At 43.5% G+C, this 17,720-nt stretch overlaps 1 protein-coding gene across 1 annotated transcript in view; it reads right to left on the minus strand.

Annotated features, from left to right (window-relative positions):
* Positions 1–17,720, minus strand: part of LOC145361608 (ubinuclein-2-like) — an 80,948-nt gene that overhangs the window by 37,931 nt on the left and 25,297 nt on the right. The window contains exons 7-10 of the mRNA XM_080217464.1: positions 10,695–10,765; positions 9,819–9,948; positions 8,010–8,128; positions 3,928–4,041 (exon numbers count right to left, since the gene is read on the minus strand). Of these exons, the coding sequence (XP_080073590.1) occupies positions 3,928–4,041; positions 8,010–8,128; positions 9,819–9,948; positions 10,695–10,765 (434 nt within the window). The remainder of the gene's footprint in view (positions 1–3,927; positions 4,042–8,009; positions 8,129–9,818; positions 9,949–10,694; positions 10,766–17,720) is intronic.

A 17,720-nucleotide genomic window follows, 5' to 3' on the forward strand; every position in this document is an offset into this window, starting at 1 on the left:
AGATACTTTTCTCTGACGGCTGTATCTGCATCTTACTAAACAAGGAAACCGCCCAAGAGTCACTTTCGCAACCGGGTTATGCAACCTGCCATTTCGTCACTCATCCTTGAATTAAACACTTTGTCAGTTGCAACAAAAGCAGAAATTGATGAAAACACACTGTCAGTCAGTCGGTCACTGTAGTGGAGCCACAGGGAGAGAACAGTGGGAGTGGGACTAACTAGAAAGAGCCGGAACTGCCACGATGGGCTGAATGCCTTCCTTCTGTGCTGTATTTTTCCACATCTGACTCAAGAGGCTGCTCACACCAGTGCGACTCAAGTCCATCTTAAAGCCATATATTCAGCCCATTTCTAATAATAATTTGATTTTTGACTTTTTTTTGTAAGAATAATAAACCTTAGAACAATTTGGAAAACAGAATTGGTTGAAGTAGAACTTAGCCACGGTGCAGGCAAAGTTGGGAAACATGCAGCTGGGTCATTACACTGTGTCCACTGGTGGATGGATGAAATGACAGTAGGCACATGTCACAAACAGGAAGGAAATGTGCACAAGATCATGAAAATAGTGCAGCTACATGTTACTTCACAGGTGGTGGTGAGTGTTTAAGTTCAAGTTTATTTATTGACATAATGCTACATTAACACTGCAATTAAGTTACTGCGAAAATCCCCGAGTTGCCACAATCTGGCGACATTTCGGGCACACTGAAGTAGAATTTAGCATGGTCATTGCACCTAACCAGCACATCTTTCAGACAGGAAATTGGAGCACCATGCAGAACTGGCGAGAACGTGCAGAATCTGCACAGACAGTGAACCAAGCTGGGTCCCTGGCTCTGTGAGGCAGTGGTGCTAACCATTGTGCCACCGCGCAACTACAAGAACCTTAAAAAGAATTTGATGATATTTGTGAAAACTCTTAAATTTGTACCAAATATACAAAACTGGCTAGCAACAATAGTTTTTAACCAGTCAGCTGTAAATCAGGACATGAAGGGCTCAGACACTCAGCTCATCATGCCTGCTCTGCCATTTAATAACATGGTGGATCATATTTTGCCAGCAAAAATGAGAGCAGAGATAAAATGAAAGTCGACAAAGGGAAAAAATGAGAATATAGTAACAACTCATAGCACAGAAGGCAACTACTCAGCCCATCATATCTGTGTCAATGAGATGCCACATGTTTCATATTTAGCATATAATATCAGAGGGGCACACAGCATCTTAGAAAATCTGGATAAGCAGCTTGCAAAACATCACAAACAGCCAGATTGTCTTTTTTCTTGTCTACTCTTCAATGACGTTGGTCATGGGGTCCAAATAACTGTTAGTCATGTGCGAGCTTGCGCAGTGAGTACCAATAAGCTGTAGGTAGTATCATAACCCAAGCTCAATATTTCTGTCAAACAGGCAATCTGGGGAAAGAGAAGTCAGTGGCTGACTTCAGCGCTGTGACAGGGTCAAACTCTCATCACAGCAACTTTTCCACGGGCAGCTGGTTCTCAATCGGGAAGTGAATTTAACAAAACGCAGGCGCAGAATATAGCACCAGCTAGCGGAGTTAGTCATTAACTAAGAAGGAAATTAGAAATAAAACTAGAAATGGAGGATGATGCGAAGAAAGGTATAAAGGAGCAGGAACACTTGTACGTCAAAGAACAAAGAAAATTACAGCACAGGAACAACCGATCAAGCTGCCTGAACTTTTGGGTGGCATGCTGACACAGTGCTTAATGCTGCTGCCTCAGTGCCAGGGACCCGGGTTCAATTCCCGGCTTGGGCCATTGTCTGTGTGGAGTTTGCACATTCTCCGTGTATCTGTGTGGGTTTCCTCCGGGTGCTCCGGTTTCCTCCCACAGTCTAAAGGTTTGCAGGTTAGGTGGATTGGTCATGCTAAATTGCCCCTTAGCGTTGGGGGAATAGCTAGAGTAAATGCATGAGGTTATGGGGATAGGGCCTGGGTGGAATTGTGGTTGGTATAGACTTAATGGGCCAAATGGCCTCCTTCTACACTGGAGGATTCTATGGAAATAGATAATAGAAAGGGAGAAATAGAAATAAAACAAGGGAATGCCCCTTATTACTATAAGGAGGTTGAATAAATTAGAAACGTAGGAATGTGCCATTTAGCTCATCATGCCTGCTCTGCCATTTAATAACATGGTGGATCATCCGTTTCAATGTTTTTTCGCCAATCTCTTTACATCACTGGTATTCAGAAATATGTCAGTTTATACCTTAAACATACTCTACGGCTGAGGCTCCATAAACCTCTGGGATAGACAATTCCAAAAATTCACCACTCTGAGTCAAAATATTTCTCCTCAATTCTGTCCAAAGTAGCTTCCCCTTCATTTTGAAATTGTGTCCCTAGATCCGGACTCACCAACCAGGGGAAACATCTTATCCACATCCATCCTGCCTATCCCCCTAATCCCCTTGACAGGTAATGGCATTACCATCACTGAATCCCCTACTATCAGCATTCTGGAGGTTACATTGACCAGAAACAGAACTGGACTAACCAAATACAGTGGTAACCAGAGCTGGCCAAAGGCTAGGAATCCACTTTATGCATCCCTCCCTTTTTGAAAAAGGGGCGTCACATTGGCAGTTTTCCAATCCTTCTCCAGCATCGAAGGATTTTTGGAAAAGTATAACCAATGCATCCACTGTCTCCGGAGCTACGTCTTTCAGTACCTTAGGATGCAAGCCATCAGAGACAGGGACTTATCTGCCTTGATCTGGTAGTTACAGGGAAAATATTTCCCCAGGCTAGAAATGAAGAACACATGGTCACAGGCCTTGAATAAAGGCCGAGCTATATAGGACCGAGATGAGGAAAGATTTCTGCACTCAAAGAACTGTGAATCTTTTGGAATTCTCTATTCAGACAGTTATGGATGCTCAGTCAATGAGTATATTCATGGTAGAGATCAATAGATTTTTGAGTACAGGGGAATGAAGGAATTTGGGAGAGTTGAGGTAGGAGATCAGGCATGAATGTATTGAATGACAGAGCACACTAAAAAAGGATGATTGGCCCTGACTGTTCCTATTTCCTACATTCTTAGGACCTGAGGACAACCCAAGGTGTTTTACAGCCAATGATAAAGTTACTGCGGTCATGCGAAGAGCAATATTCCAAAACTGTAAATGAATAAATGGCCAATTCATCAGGTCATGCTGTTTTAAAAATAAATATTGGGCATGACACAGAGTGCTCCTTCTTCAAATGGTGGAATGGGGTTGTATATATCCCGGCAAATGCGGCCTTGGTTTAAGAATCATAGAATCCATACAGTGCAGGTGGTCATTCGGCCCATTGAGCTTATTCTGATAACAATCCCACCCAGCCTCTACCCCTGTAACCCCAGGTATTTACCCTGCTAATCCCACTGACACTAAGGGGAAATTTGCATATCCAATCCACCTAACCCACATATTTTTGTGAATTTGGGAAGAAGTTGCAGCACCCAGAGGAAACCAATGCAGACATGGGGAGATAGTACAAATTCCACACAGACAGTGACCTGAGGCTGGAATTGAACCCAGGTCCCTGGCGCTGAGAAGCAGCAGTGCTAACCACTATGCCGCCCTTTAACTTCACTCATGAAAGACTACTTCTACCAATGTAGCATTACCTCAACACTGCCCATCTTGTGCGTTCAAGTTACAAAGTTTGAGCCCAGGACCTTCTCAGTGCACAGATTGTTGCCAACTGAGTCAAGCTGACAAAACTTAAAATGAGAGAAGGCAAAGCAAAATAGAGAAGAGACAGAATTAAGACATACGAAACCATTTTATTTAGAAATCTCAAAGAGTGGCAGGTTCAGGAAGGACAAAAGGTACAGAGGAAAAAACAAACCAAAACAAAAATACGCTCTGGAGGGATGTCCTCAGCTTGTAAAATTCCTACCTGACATAATCATTCCAAAGAAACTTCTTCCGTGGTCCCATGACTCTTCGTCCTGGCTTATCGTCATCTTCCTCTTCAGAGCCATTTTTGTCTCGTTCCTCTTCGGACGCCATTCTGAAAAGACACCCAGTATGAAAGAGTGTGCTCTGGAAACCGGCATTTGCCCTCCGCTCCCGCCCACACCTCGCCAACCTTCCTTCTCCCTTAGTTCTAGAGGCTGCTGCTGTTGCTGCCCGTGCTCTGAAACATCCCCAGGTACAGACACTGACTGCGACCAATGGCTCTGACAGGGAGGAGGGCAGGAGTGCACTGAGCTTGTGCAGTCAGTGTATGTCTGGCATGTTGCAATGCAATCAAATGAAAATTAAATAGTGCAGCGAGAATCCATGCCCCCACTCCAATAAATCAACACAAACTAATACCCTTTAATGGGCACACACCAACACCCTGCAACAGACCCGGAGATAAGGGATTTAAGGGTTCAGATACACAAATTACTAAAAGTTACTGCACAGGTACAAACATGTAACCAAGACTATTGGAATGGTGGCCTTTATCTCAACGGGCTGGAATACAATGGGGAGGAGGTTGCTGGCAAAGACCCCAACTGGAGATCTGTATTCAGTTCTGGACACTAAACTGCAGGGAAACGATATCAGCCTCAGAGAAAATACAGTGCAATTTCACCTCTTAAGTAGGTGCAGGTACCTGGAGCTCAAAGGGTGCATAAACTTGACTTGTACCCCAGTTTAAAAAGATTGTGGGGTGATGTAATATACGGTCCTTGAAGTGAAACAATGAATAAAACTGGTTTGTATTCTCTTTCGAGAAGATTGAGTAATGACCTGATGTTTGAAATGTTAAAAGGATTTGATTGGGTCGATACAGTGAAACTGTTTCCACGGGTGGAGGAATCCAGATCAAGCGTGAACAGCCTTAAAATTAAATCGTTGCTGTTCAGGAGTGAAATACCGAAACACTTTCGTACACAAAGGGGAATAGAAAGATGGAACTCCCTCTTCCTCAGAAAGGTTGGCTGATACTGGTGTGTCAATTGGAGCTTTCAAGACTGGGGATAGATGTTTGTCGTGTCAGGATATCAAGGGATATGGAGCACAGGTAGCAAAGTGATTTGATACTGAGTGGCTACACCTGATGCTACGTGATTAAACAACAGAAAGGGATTGCAATTATCACTGATAAAAAAAATCACCACTGTATACATGACATCGAGCTCTCCACCAGGAAATGCAGTACAATTTGACGCTGCTATCTATTTGCTCAGTTTGGTTTCAACACTTGTATAATACAACTGCTTTCAGAATTGAGTAACATCCTTGGTCCTGGGGCTGTGTGAACCTCCCAGTGTATATGGCACTGATTGACACTCATTCCCAAGGTGAAATCAAGTCTCTGTCCCCAGTGATTGCATTTAGTTCACATGAAGGACAGTTTGATGCCACAACTTGTCAGCCTGTGTGTGGCTGCAATTTGTTCACCACTTCCCATTCCTTTCCCCACTTCATGTCTATTTCATATGGAATTGGAACAGTCAGGCCATTCGGCCCCTTCAGACTGCTCTGCTATTCGTGCAACCCCAGTGGCCCAATGGATAAGGCACTGGCCTTCAAAGCCAGGGATTGTGTGTTCAAGTCCCATCTGGGGTGCTGATAATTTTTATGGGTGGCAGGTGGCTCATTGGTTATCACAGCTGCTTCACAGCGACAGGGACCCAGGTTCAATTCTGGCCTTAAGTGACCATCTATGTGGAGTTTGCACATTCTGCCCATATCTGCATGGGTTTCCTCTGTATGTTCCAGTTTCCCCCCACAGACCAAAGAAGTGTAGGTTAGGTGGATTGGCCATCTAAATTGCCCCTCAAGTGTCCCAAGATGTGTAAATTAGTGGGGTAAATACATGGGGTTATAGGGATAGGGCTTGGGTAAGATGTTCTGTTGAAGACAGTGCAGATTTGATAGGGCAATGGCCTCCATCTGTACTGTTTGGATTCTATGACAAGATCATGCTGATTTGTTTGTGTTTGTCCTCATCTACCCTACTAACCTTCGATTCCCTTGTCTAACAACAACAATGTACACCTCTGCCTTAAAAAATATTCAATGGCCTCGCTTCCATTGTCTTATGAGGCAGCAAATTCCAAAATCTCACAGAAAATTCTCTTTATTTCTATCCTATTAGGATGACTCCTGATTTTAAAACAGTGCGCCCTCATTCTGGACTCATCCACAAGAAGTCACATCCTCTCCAGCATTTTGGAAATGGCATAAGCCCTTGAAGTGGTTGGTGGGGAGGCGGTTCCCTTCATCCTGCATTCATGGTTATTCAGGTCTGTGACAATACTTCATCTACTCCTCCAGCTAAGATCTGCTGAGAAATCACCAATGATGCATATTTCTATTTCTGCAACATTGCCTCCCTCAGCCTCACCTGCAGCTGAAACTGTCAGTCACATCTTTGTCATCTCCAGACTTCACTATTCTAATGCTCTGCTGGCCAACCTCTGATCTATCACCCTCTGTAAAAGAACTCATCCAAAATCCTGCTGCCTGAAGTCTCACTCTCAGTAAATCCTGATCACCCATCACCCTATGCATGCTGATTTACATTGGACCCCTAAGTCTGGTAATGTTTCAGTAGTTTTAGCCTGGTTTTCAAATCTCTGTACACCCTCACTCTTCTCATCTGCGCATTCTCCATCTCAAACCTCGACCAATCAGATTCCCCTTGTCAACCAATCAGCACCCCTTTTCTCATGTGGTATAAACTGTTGTTCCTTTTGAGATTTGGTATCCTTGCGAATTTGTCCTGATGAGTACAAGATGAAAATCTTTGATGGTATGTCTCTATTTTTCTGCAATGCTCAAAAACCAAATTGATAGCAAAATATTGCAGATACTGGAATCTGAAACAAAAACAGAAAAGGCTGGAAAATCTCAGCAGGTCTGACAGCATCTATACAGAGAGAATAGAGCCAACGTTGAGTCTGGATGACTCTTCGTCAGAACCATCAAATACCAAGTGACCATCTTGGTTTTCGCCTCCAGACCTGTAACTTTGGAGCTCCTCCAATTCTGTGCTCTACTGCAGCCCTGATAGTTATCAACCACCAATGGCTGTTGTGGCTTGTGCTACTTAGATTTTAAACATGAGGGCTAAGATCTGGTCACTTGTCCCAGTACCTCATGTGATTCGGGTCAAATCTAGAAACCAGCCTCCCATCCATTGACTCTGCCTATACTTCCTGCTGTCTCAGAAGAGCAGCCAGCATAATTAAGGACCCCATGCACCACGGACATAGACTCTTACACCTTCTTTCATCGGGAAAAGATACAAAAGTCTGAGATCATGTACCAACTGACTCAAGAACAGCTTCTCCCCTGCTGCCATCAGGTTTTGAATGGACCTACCTTGTGTCAAGTTGATCTTTTTCTACATCCTAGCAATGACCATAACACTATATTCTGCACTCTCTTCTTTCCTTCTTTATGAACGATATGCGTCGACTGCAGAGCACGCAAGAAACAATTACTTTTCACTGTATCCCAATATATATGACAATAATAAATCAAATCTTGCCTGATAAATGTTACCTTGCAATGATTTTAGATGCTTTATTATAGTATAGGTGTTATATAAATTAAAGTTGTTGTTAGACCAAATTGATCTTGCTGACTCAATGCTAACTAAATGTGGCTTTCTCCTGATGGTTCCAGCACAGCCTGTTTGAAAGGGTGTAGGACTGAGCCCAGAATGATTCACTTTACAATTTTCCTCGTGGAGAAACATTTGTCTCCTCTTGCAGGGCAGCCACAAAAAGAACCACTGGTCTGAACTTCTGCTTTAACTGTTTAACAAGAGCACCAGAGCTCCAGGCTGCTAAGCTAAATTTTAGAATAAAGATCTCAGAGGTGTAAGAAAAAAAAACCTCAGGATAAACCAATGAATCCTACCAACCTATTACAGATTATACAATTCATTATGACTTTTCTGGTCCAGCACTTGTGTCTGGGAGAGCACTTGGAAGAAAACAATTGGAAAAGAGGGCTGAGGAGTGCACATACTTGGCAAACCGGGCCTGTGTATGTGCTTGCAGTTCCTCCTGGTATTTTATCAGCTGAGCCGGCATCACATTTGCCACTGCTTCCTTCAGCTTCTGTGTCGGATCCCGTAACCGCTCGTCCTGGGAAGGCAACACAGCCATTGAGAAAAGAAAGTAACTCACATTTCTATCGCAACTTTCAGAACTTCAGGATGTCTCAAAGCGCTTCAGAGCCAATAAAGTCATTTTGAAGAGTAGCATTTACTGTTGCAATATACGAAGAGCAGCAGTCAATTTGTGCACAGCAAGTTCCCACAAACAGCAAAGCAATAATCATTGATTTGGCGATGTCAGCTGCAGAATTAAAAGTGGCCAAGAGAACCAAGTGCTCTTTTGAATAGTATCATGGGTTCTTTCATGTTACCTGAGACAGATGAGGCCTTGATTGAATTGTTTATTTTAAACACAACATCTCTGACAGTGCAGCAAATATTGCACTGCAGTGTCAGTGTCGATTATGTGCTCAAGTCTCGGGTGTGGGGTTTGAATTCACAGCCAACTGACTCAGAAGAAAGAGTGCTATGCACTGTGCCATGGAGTTAGAAGTTTTAATCTGCATAGGAGTCTATCTCCTTCTGGTGTTGTACATAAAAATTATATGTAGTTGTCAGATTTAGCAAGATTGAGAGATGGATAATAAGTGGACCAGGGTGAGCAGACATAATCCACCCCCATTTTAAAATCATACACTTTACACTTGAGAGTACTCTCATTTTAGTTACAATTAAAGAGCTCAACTTATGGCAATTCACAAAGCGGACTTTCTCTCCAGCATAGCCCAAGGAATGGAGGAATGCAAACTTTTGGTCTCACAGGGGGCAGATGCAATTACAACGTGACAGGTTTACACAGAAAAATTCCACAATAGACGCAGACATGGGAATTTATAAAGATAACACCACAATGACATTGAGAGACAGTAAGGTTTTTCAGCTGGGAAGTACATTTTAACATTTTGTAGATAAAGCTGCCAAGTCTAAATGACGGCCAACATGGGGATTGGGGGCTCTAACTAAACAGCCTTTCACACCTCAGTGAAACATCTCTTCCTCTGCTTGGTTCCTGTGTTTGAATTTCACAGATCTAATGATCTGGAAAGGGATGTGCTCACTACAGCTCCCTCACTGAAAAAAGAACTTTACATTAGACCCACAAACAATGTTAAGGAAAAGATGGAAGAGGCAGGACTTTTACTTTGTCAACATTTGATCAAACTTTGGTGAACTGAGCAGTGGCATTCAATTTATCACCACAGCTTGTGTGAGATCCACAGGGCTCAATACTCAGCTCAGTTGTCACAAGACGACAGAAAGCTGGTCACTCCTTGCAACAAGACATAAATCACAGCTATACTTAGCTGTCCACTCCCTCCTCTAGTGTACAGTGGGAGGTGGAAATGGCTCTTTTTTATCTCCCTGAGAAAGTTCCCTGGCATTTAGGCTCTACAGCCTCCTCTTGTAGTTCATGGGATATTCCTGGGATACAGACCAGCTCAGGACAGTTAATACTATGCTGCTCGCTAACACCACACTTGGAATGAGAAAAGGGAGCGGTCAGAGCCTGTAAGTTTGGAATCCACTTCCTTGACCCACCCGAGGCCAATTAAAATGCCCCTATCGTTGCTCATCACCTCTGCAAGACTGGAAATCAAAAGCTGGAACCTGCTGGCCTGTCGGACTGACATGTTATTCTTGTCCCATTTATCTCTGGGTCAGAGAGTTTGGAAAGTGAGAACACAAATTCTGCACACTAGCTCTCCAGTTCTTTTTACCTGCTCATTGAGGTGCAGCTTCTTCAGGCGTTTCATTAGTGTGTCCTTGCTGCAGGGCAAGAAGGAGGCCAGGAAACCATATACTCCTGAACGCAGTGTCACATTCAACTCCTGTACCTGTAGTTCAATGCTGCAGAGAGAGACAGATGGATACGCAGACGCGACTATTAGCAACAAGAACGACAAAGCCGGCATATAAACTCCTGCCACCACTGTTTGCTCTTTCCTTCCAAAACTAAAACTTGACATCCTGAAGCCTTGACTCACGATGCCAGTGCTGACACACGTGTTAGATCACATGCACTAGATTTGCCACAGGATGCACGAAGTCATCATTCAGTAAATGAACAGTCTTGTCTTCATTCTCAGTTTCGTCCATTATCTGTTATACTTTCATCAACGCCAACACCCCCCACACCCCGAGCCTGTTCTGCCATTCAATCAGATCATGCCTGATTCTCTTTTTATCATAAAGTTTATTTATTAGTCACAAGTAAGGTTTGCATTAACAATGCAATGAAGTTACTGTGAAATTCCCCTTGTTGCCATAATCGGGCACCCATTTGGGTCAAAGCACCTAACCAGCATGTCTTTCAGAATGTGGGAGGGAACCAGAACACCCGGAGAAAACCCACGCAGACACAGGGAGAACATGCAAACTCCACAGACAGTCATCCAAGCTGGGAATCGAGCCCAGGTCCCTGATGATGTGAAGCAGCAGTGCTAACCACTGTGCTACCATGTGGGAATTTGCCTCGAATCTACCCACTGCTTTGGGAATTACACTCCAAAATTCTATCCACTTTTCTTAGAAAACTGCATAAGCAGAAGTCTTTATCCTTGTTTTCAGAAATCTGAAGAAAGCAGAATACTTACTCCAGCAGGATGGCGTTAATCTCCGGGGTGAAGAATTTCTTCTTTCCTTCTCCTTCAGAGACCTTGCCAGCCTGGATAAACACAGTTACAGTATTAAATATACGGCCTGAAATATAATCATGTCTGGGTATAAATCATCCACGTCACACAGTTAGAATCTGGTTTGTATTGCATTGCACATAGACGGTGAGTCAAGGTGGAGTATGCAGTTAGGATGTGGAATGATAAACTGTGTATCAGGAAGTATATGTACAGCAAATACACCACTGCAAAATGTACAGAATCACAGGACGGTTATGTCTGTGCTGGTTCTCTGAAAGAACAATTCAGAGTGCCACCCCCTTTTTGCCTGGTTCCACATGCACTTCCTTTCCACAGTCCTGATTGAGTTTGCCTTCAGCACACTCTCAGGCAGGGCAGTCCAAATTCTAACAACTCACCCAATCGCTTCTTCTGGTAAAACGACCTGAAATCTATGCGCTCCGATTCTCGATCCATGCAATCACTACAGTGCAGGGCACCGTCATTCAGCCTATTGAGTCTACACCAAGTCTCTGAATGAGCATCTTACCAAGGGCCAATATTTTAGATGCCCAACATCATCTTCACTCACAAATGGAGGGAGTGATGTAAGGTTTTGAATGTGGACTCGAGGAAGAATACGTAATAAACGGTAATGACCTGGAACATTTAATGCACTAGGATGATTGAAGTGGTGACGATTGATAATTTCAAAAGGGAATGGGACGGGCACTTGAGAGAAATAAACTTGCGGGATTATGGGAATAGAGCAGGGAATGGGGTAGACTGGATTGGTCCCTCGTGACTCACATGGGTGCAACGGGCTGAATGGTCTCCTTCTGTGCCATGATGATTCCATGATAAATGTCTTACTTTTGCCTTTTTCTTTGAAGAGATATGTCAGCTTTCTTCCCTCCATTTTCAAGCACTACCCTTGTAGTGGAAGAGTTCCAACATGAAGGTCAGGTCAGTGATTTCCCCCAAACGTTCTGAAGCATTCTTGATCAGTTCTACCTGCTATTTTGTGAATATTCAAGTCCTTCAGGTTTCTCAGGATCCTTTTCTTCCTGCTCTTCACTTGCCCATAAGTTCAAATATGTTGTTTGTGGAGCACGAGGCCATTCAGACTAAGAGGTTTAGCATTAATTTCTTGTCTGCATTGATTCAGTGTTTCTCAGGCAGATAGCTAAGCTGGCACTAAGCGGGTTGAGCGTTTGCAATGTTTTTTGCAGTAGTTTAAGTCTTTTTAAAGTTTTAAAGTTAAAATTTATTTATTTGTGTCACAACTAGGCTTACATTAACACTATAATGAAGTTAATGTGAAAATTCTCTAGTTGCCACATTCCAATGTCTGTTCTGCTACACAGAGGGAGAATTTAGTATGGCCTTTCAGACTGTGGGAGGAAACTGGAGCACCCGGAGGAAACCCACGCAGATACAGGGAAGAACGTGCAGACTCTGTGCAGACAGTGACCCAAGCCAGGAATCAAACCCGGTCCCTGGCGCTGTGAGGCAGCAGTGCAAATCACTGTGCCATCATGCTGCCTACAGTGCCAGTTGGACAGTGTTGTCTAATGGTAACTAGCCACAGGTAAACATAAGAACATAAGAAGTAGGAGCAGGAGTAGGCCATCTAGCCCTTCGAGCCTGCCCCGCCATTCAATAAGATCATGGCTGATCTGAAGTGGCTCAGTTCCACTTTCCCTCTTTCTCCCCATAACCCTCAATTCCCTTGCCTACCAAAAACCTATCAACCCGTGACTTTAATATATTTAGCGAGGTAGCCTCCACCACTTCAGTGGGCAGAGAATTCCAGAGATTCACCACCCCCTTATCTTGAGGCTGTGCCCTCTAGTCCTGCTGTCCTTTCTGAGCAGGAAGAATCTCTCTACCTCTACCCTATCCATCCCCTTCATTATCTTATACGTCTCCATAAGATCTCCCCTCATCCTTCTAAACTCCAACGAGTACAGACCCAGTCTATTTAAGTCTCTCTTCATAGTCCAACCCCCTCATCTCCGGTATCAGCCTAGTGAACCTCCTCTGCACTCCCTCCAAGGCCAAAATATCCTTGCGCAAGTGCGGCAACTAAAACTGCACACAGTACTCCAGCTGCGGCCTCACCAGTGCCCTGTAGAGTTGCAGCAAGACCTCCCTGCTTTTATATTCTATCCCCCTCGCTATAAAGGCCAGCATCCCATTCGCCTTCTTGATCATGAAGATGTAAAGATGTAAGTGAAGATGTAACACTATTTTTGTCACATGTATTACATTTTGTTGAGAACAGCTGAGGCACAGCTGCCAAAGAAGCAAACAGGAACCTTGACTTTATTGCATGCTATTTAAAGGATAGAAACAGGCCAAGTGACTTAACAGGCCAACGCTGGCATGTATATTCCCATCCTGTGTTTATGGAACACCCCCTTGAATCATTCCTGTTCACCACAACCACTCCTTGTTGTAGTCAGTTTCACATTCAAAACAATTGTGTTGGGTAAAGGAGCTTCTGAGTTCCATTAGATTGAAGAGTGATCATCTTACATTCAAAAGTAAAATGCTCCCTTGTTCTAGACTCTCCTGCAAATGGAAAATCTTCCCTATTAAACTTTTTCATAATGTTAAAGGTTTAAATTAGGTCACCTCTCGGTCTTCTCCCCACTAGAGTAAAGCATCCCACCCTGTTCAATCTTTCCTGACAGGTATAACTTCTTATTTTTGGATATCATCCTCATAAATTATCTTTTGTATCATCTCCAGTGCCTCAAATTCCTTATTCTAATTTATAGAACAAGACTATTCACAATGCTCCAAAGTTTTTTCTAACCAGTTTCAGATATGTTTAACATACCTATCCCGTTCGAATGAATCACAGTGGTTTATTTGCTTTTTGTTATGGCCCTATAGAGTCACAGAGTTGAGAAGGAAGGAAGTGGTGGTAAACCTTTTTAAATTAGTGGTCAGACCTCAGCAAGGGTGTTGTGTCCAAATCAGGGCATCACACTTTAGGGATATAGTTTGAAAAAAGAAAATTACAGCACAGGAACAGATGCTTCAGCTTGCACCGACCATGCTGCCCGACTGAACTAAAACCTCCTACCCTTCTGGGGACCATACCCCTCTATTCCCAACCTTTTTATGTATTTGTCAAGATGCCCCTTAAAAGTCACTATCGTATCTGCTTCCGCTACCTCCCCTGACAGCGAGTTTCAGGCATCCACCACCTTCTGTGTAAGAAATTTGCCTTGTACATCTCCTTTAAACCTTATCCCTTGCACCTTTAAGCTATGCCCCCTGGTAATTGACTCTTCCACATGGGGAAAAAGCTGCTGACTATCCATTCTGTTCATGTCCCTCGTAATGTTGCCACCGCCACCACATCCAATACTCCAGTGAGAACAAACCAAGTTTCTCCAACCTCTTCTCATAGTTAATGCCCTCCATACCAAACAACATCCTGGTAAATCTCTTCTGTAGCTTTTCCAAAGGATCCCCATCCTTCTGGTAGTGTGGTGACCAGAATTGTACATTACATTCCAAGTGCGGCCTAACTAAGGTTTTATAAAGCTGCAATATGACTTGCCGATTTTTAAACTTGATGCCCCGACCAAAGAAAGCAAGCATGCCGTATGCCTTCTTGACTACCTTCTTCACCTGCATTGCCACTTTCAGTGATTTGTGTACCTGTACACCCAGATCCCTTTGTCTACCAATATTCTTAAGGGTTCTGCTATTTACTGTATATTTCCTCCCTGTATCAGGCCTTTCAAAATGCATTGCGTCAACATTTGCCTGGATTAAACTCTATCTGCCATCTCTCCACCTGAATCTCCAACCAATCTATATCCTGCTGTATCCTCTGATGGTCCTCATCGCTATCCACAAATCCACCAACCTATGTTGTCCACAAACTTACTAATCTAACCAGTTACGTTTTCCTCCTAATCATTTATATATATTACAAAAAGCAAAGGTCCCAGCACTGATCCCTGAGGAGCGTCACTTGTCATAGCCTTCCATCAGAAACGCACCCTTTCACTACTACTCTGTCTTTTATGACTCAGCCAGTCTTATTCCACCTTGCCAACTCACCTCTGCTCCTGTGCGACTTCACCTTCTGTACCAGTAGGGCCTTACTGAAGTCCATGTAGACAACATCCACTGCCCTACACTCATCAATCATCTTCATCACTTCCTCAAAAAACTCAATCAAGTTAATTAGACACGACCTCCCCTTCACCAAACCATGCTGCCTCTCGCTAATATGTCCATTTATTTCCAGGTGGGAGTAAATCCTATCTCGAAGAATCCTCTCCAATAATTTCCCTACCACTGATGTAAGGCTTACCAGCCTGTAATTACCTGGATTATTCTAGCTACCCTTCTTAAACAAAGAAACGACATTGGCTATTCTCCAATTCTTTGGGATCTCCCCTGTAGCCAGTAAGGATACAAAGATTTCTCTCAAGGCCCCAGCAATTTCCTCCTTTGCCTCCCTCAGTACTCTGGGGTATACCCCAACAGGCTCTGGGGACTTGTCTACTTTAATGTTTCTCAAGAAGCCCAATAATTCCCCCTTTTTGATCTCAAAATGAGTCATACTATCTGCACACCCTTTCCCAGACTCATCATCCATCAATTCCTTCTCTTTGGTGAATACTGACACAAAGTGCTCATTTAATACCTCGCCCATTTCTTCCGCCTCCACAATAATTCTCTCCCCTGCCCTCAAGTCTAGGCCTTGCTACCCTCTTACTCTTTATATATGTACAAAAAACCTTGGTATTTTCCTTAATCCTACTGGCCAATGACTTTTCATGAACCCTTTTAGTCCTCCTTAAGTTTCTTTATACTTTCCTTATACTTGCTTTGTGTGTTCCCTGCCTCCTACCTTTGGCAAATGCTTCCTTTTTTCTCTTTGACTAAGCTCACAATATCTCTCGTTATCCAAGATTCCCAAAACTTTCCAATACTTATTCTTCATCCTTACAGTAATGTGCCAGTCCTGAATTCCTATCAACTTACGCTTGAAAGCCTCCCACATGCCAGATGTTGATTTGCCCTCAAACATCTTCCCCCAATCTACATTCTTCAGTTCCTGCCTAATATCAATGTAATTAGCCTTCCCCCAGTTTAGCACCTTAACTTGGGGAACCTTATAGCTTACTGAATTGTGGTCACTGTTCCTGAACTGCTTCCCTCCTGAAATGTCAATCACCTGGCTGGGCTCATTCCCCAATACTAGGTCTAGTACGGCCCACTCCCTAGTTGGACTATCTACATACTGTTAGAACATAAGAACATAAGAAATAGGAGCAGGAGTAGGCCATCTGGCCCTTCGAGCCTGCCCCGCCATTCAATAAGATCATGGCTGATCTGTCGTGGCTCAGTTCCACATTCCCGCCCTCTCCCCATAACCCTTAATCCCCTCGCTTATCAAAAACCCATCAACCCGCGTCTTAAAAATATTTGCCGAGGCAGCCTCCACCACCTCAACGGGCAGAGAATTCCAGAGATTCACCACCCTTTGAGTGAAGAAGTTCCTCCTCAACTCCGTTCTAAACTGCCCCCCCCCTTTATCTTGAGGCTGTGCCCCCTAGTCATACTGTCCTTTTTGAGCGGGAAGAGCCTCTCCACCTCTATCCTGTCCATACCATTCATCATCTTATACGTCTCAATGAGATCTCCCCTCATTCTTTTAAACTCTAACGAGTACAAGCCTAGTTTATTCAGCCTCTCCTCATAGCTCAACCCCCTCAACTCCGGCATCAGCCTAGTAAACCTCCTCTGCACTCCCTCCAAGGCCAAAATATCCTTGCGTAAGTACGGCGCCCAAAACTGCACACAGTACTCCAGCTGGGTCTTTAATTCATTTTTAGTTTATTTATTAGTCTCACAAGTAGACTTGCATTAACACCAAATTAAAGTTACTGTGAAAATCCCCTCGTTGCCACACTCTGGTACCTGTTTGAGTACACTGAGGGAAAATTTAGCATGGCACCTAACCAGCACGTCTTTTGCACTGTGGGAAGAAACTGAAGCACCCAGAGGAAACCCACACAGACATGGGGTGAATGTGCACCTTCCACACAGTGACACAAGCTGGGAATCGAATCCGAGTCCCTGGTGCTGTGAGGCAGCAGTGCCAACCACTGTGTCACCCTAAGAAATAACTGCAGGGTTATGGAACAGAGCAGAGGAGTGGGATTAATTGGTAGCTCTTATAGAGATCTGGTGCAGACATGATGGGCTGAATGGCCTCCTTCTATATGATTTTATGATGCACACACTATGCAAATGACTGCACTTCATATGTATATCTAGTCACTTCTGCCATCTTTCAGTAACCAATGCACTCCTGATGATCAAAAATACACCTGTACACTGCTTGTGTTGCGCATTACATGCATAATGTACAAAGAAGGTTAAAATCCACGCACACAAAGTGAGTTCGCATGCCCAATGATCTGCCATGGTTACTAAACTAAAATGTAATTGCAGAGAAACTTTGGAGCAGGATTAGGCCATTTGGCCCTCGAGCCTGCTCTACCATTCAGTACAATCATGGCTGATTGTCCAGTGCAATCCATTTTTCCAAAGCTATCCCCGGATCCCCCTTGCATCATTGGTTATCCACTATTTATGCCAAAAAAAGTCAGGACTGTTCAGGAGAAGCAAATTTTCAATAGGTCAACAACTGCTCTGGCCCTGACCACTGAATTTTACAGCTTGTGGAGTCCTGTCCCATCAGAATTTAATTAGCACTGGAAATTTTATTTTGCCATCAGTTGTGCATCAATTCCATTAACATTTCTAACTCCTTTGCGAAATCCTTTGCAAAAAGTTACAATGTTAGAACTCTGAATTTACGATGATGTACTTTAAAATTGATTCCTGCATACTCAATAATTGATCGAAATTCAGAACCTAACAATTATACTCCAGAAATATAATTATTTGGTAGCTATTTCATCACAATGGGATGCATCACAATTGATGATTAACATT

This window comes from Carcharhinus amblyrhynchos, chromosome 35, assembly GCF_965287045.1.
Source record: "Carcharhinus amblyrhynchos chromosome 35, sCarAmb.v2.hapA, whole genome shotgun sequence".
Lineage (NCBI taxonomy): Eukaryota > Metazoa > Chordata > Chondrichthyes > Carcharhiniformes > Carcharhinidae > Carcharhinus > Carcharhinus amblyrhynchos.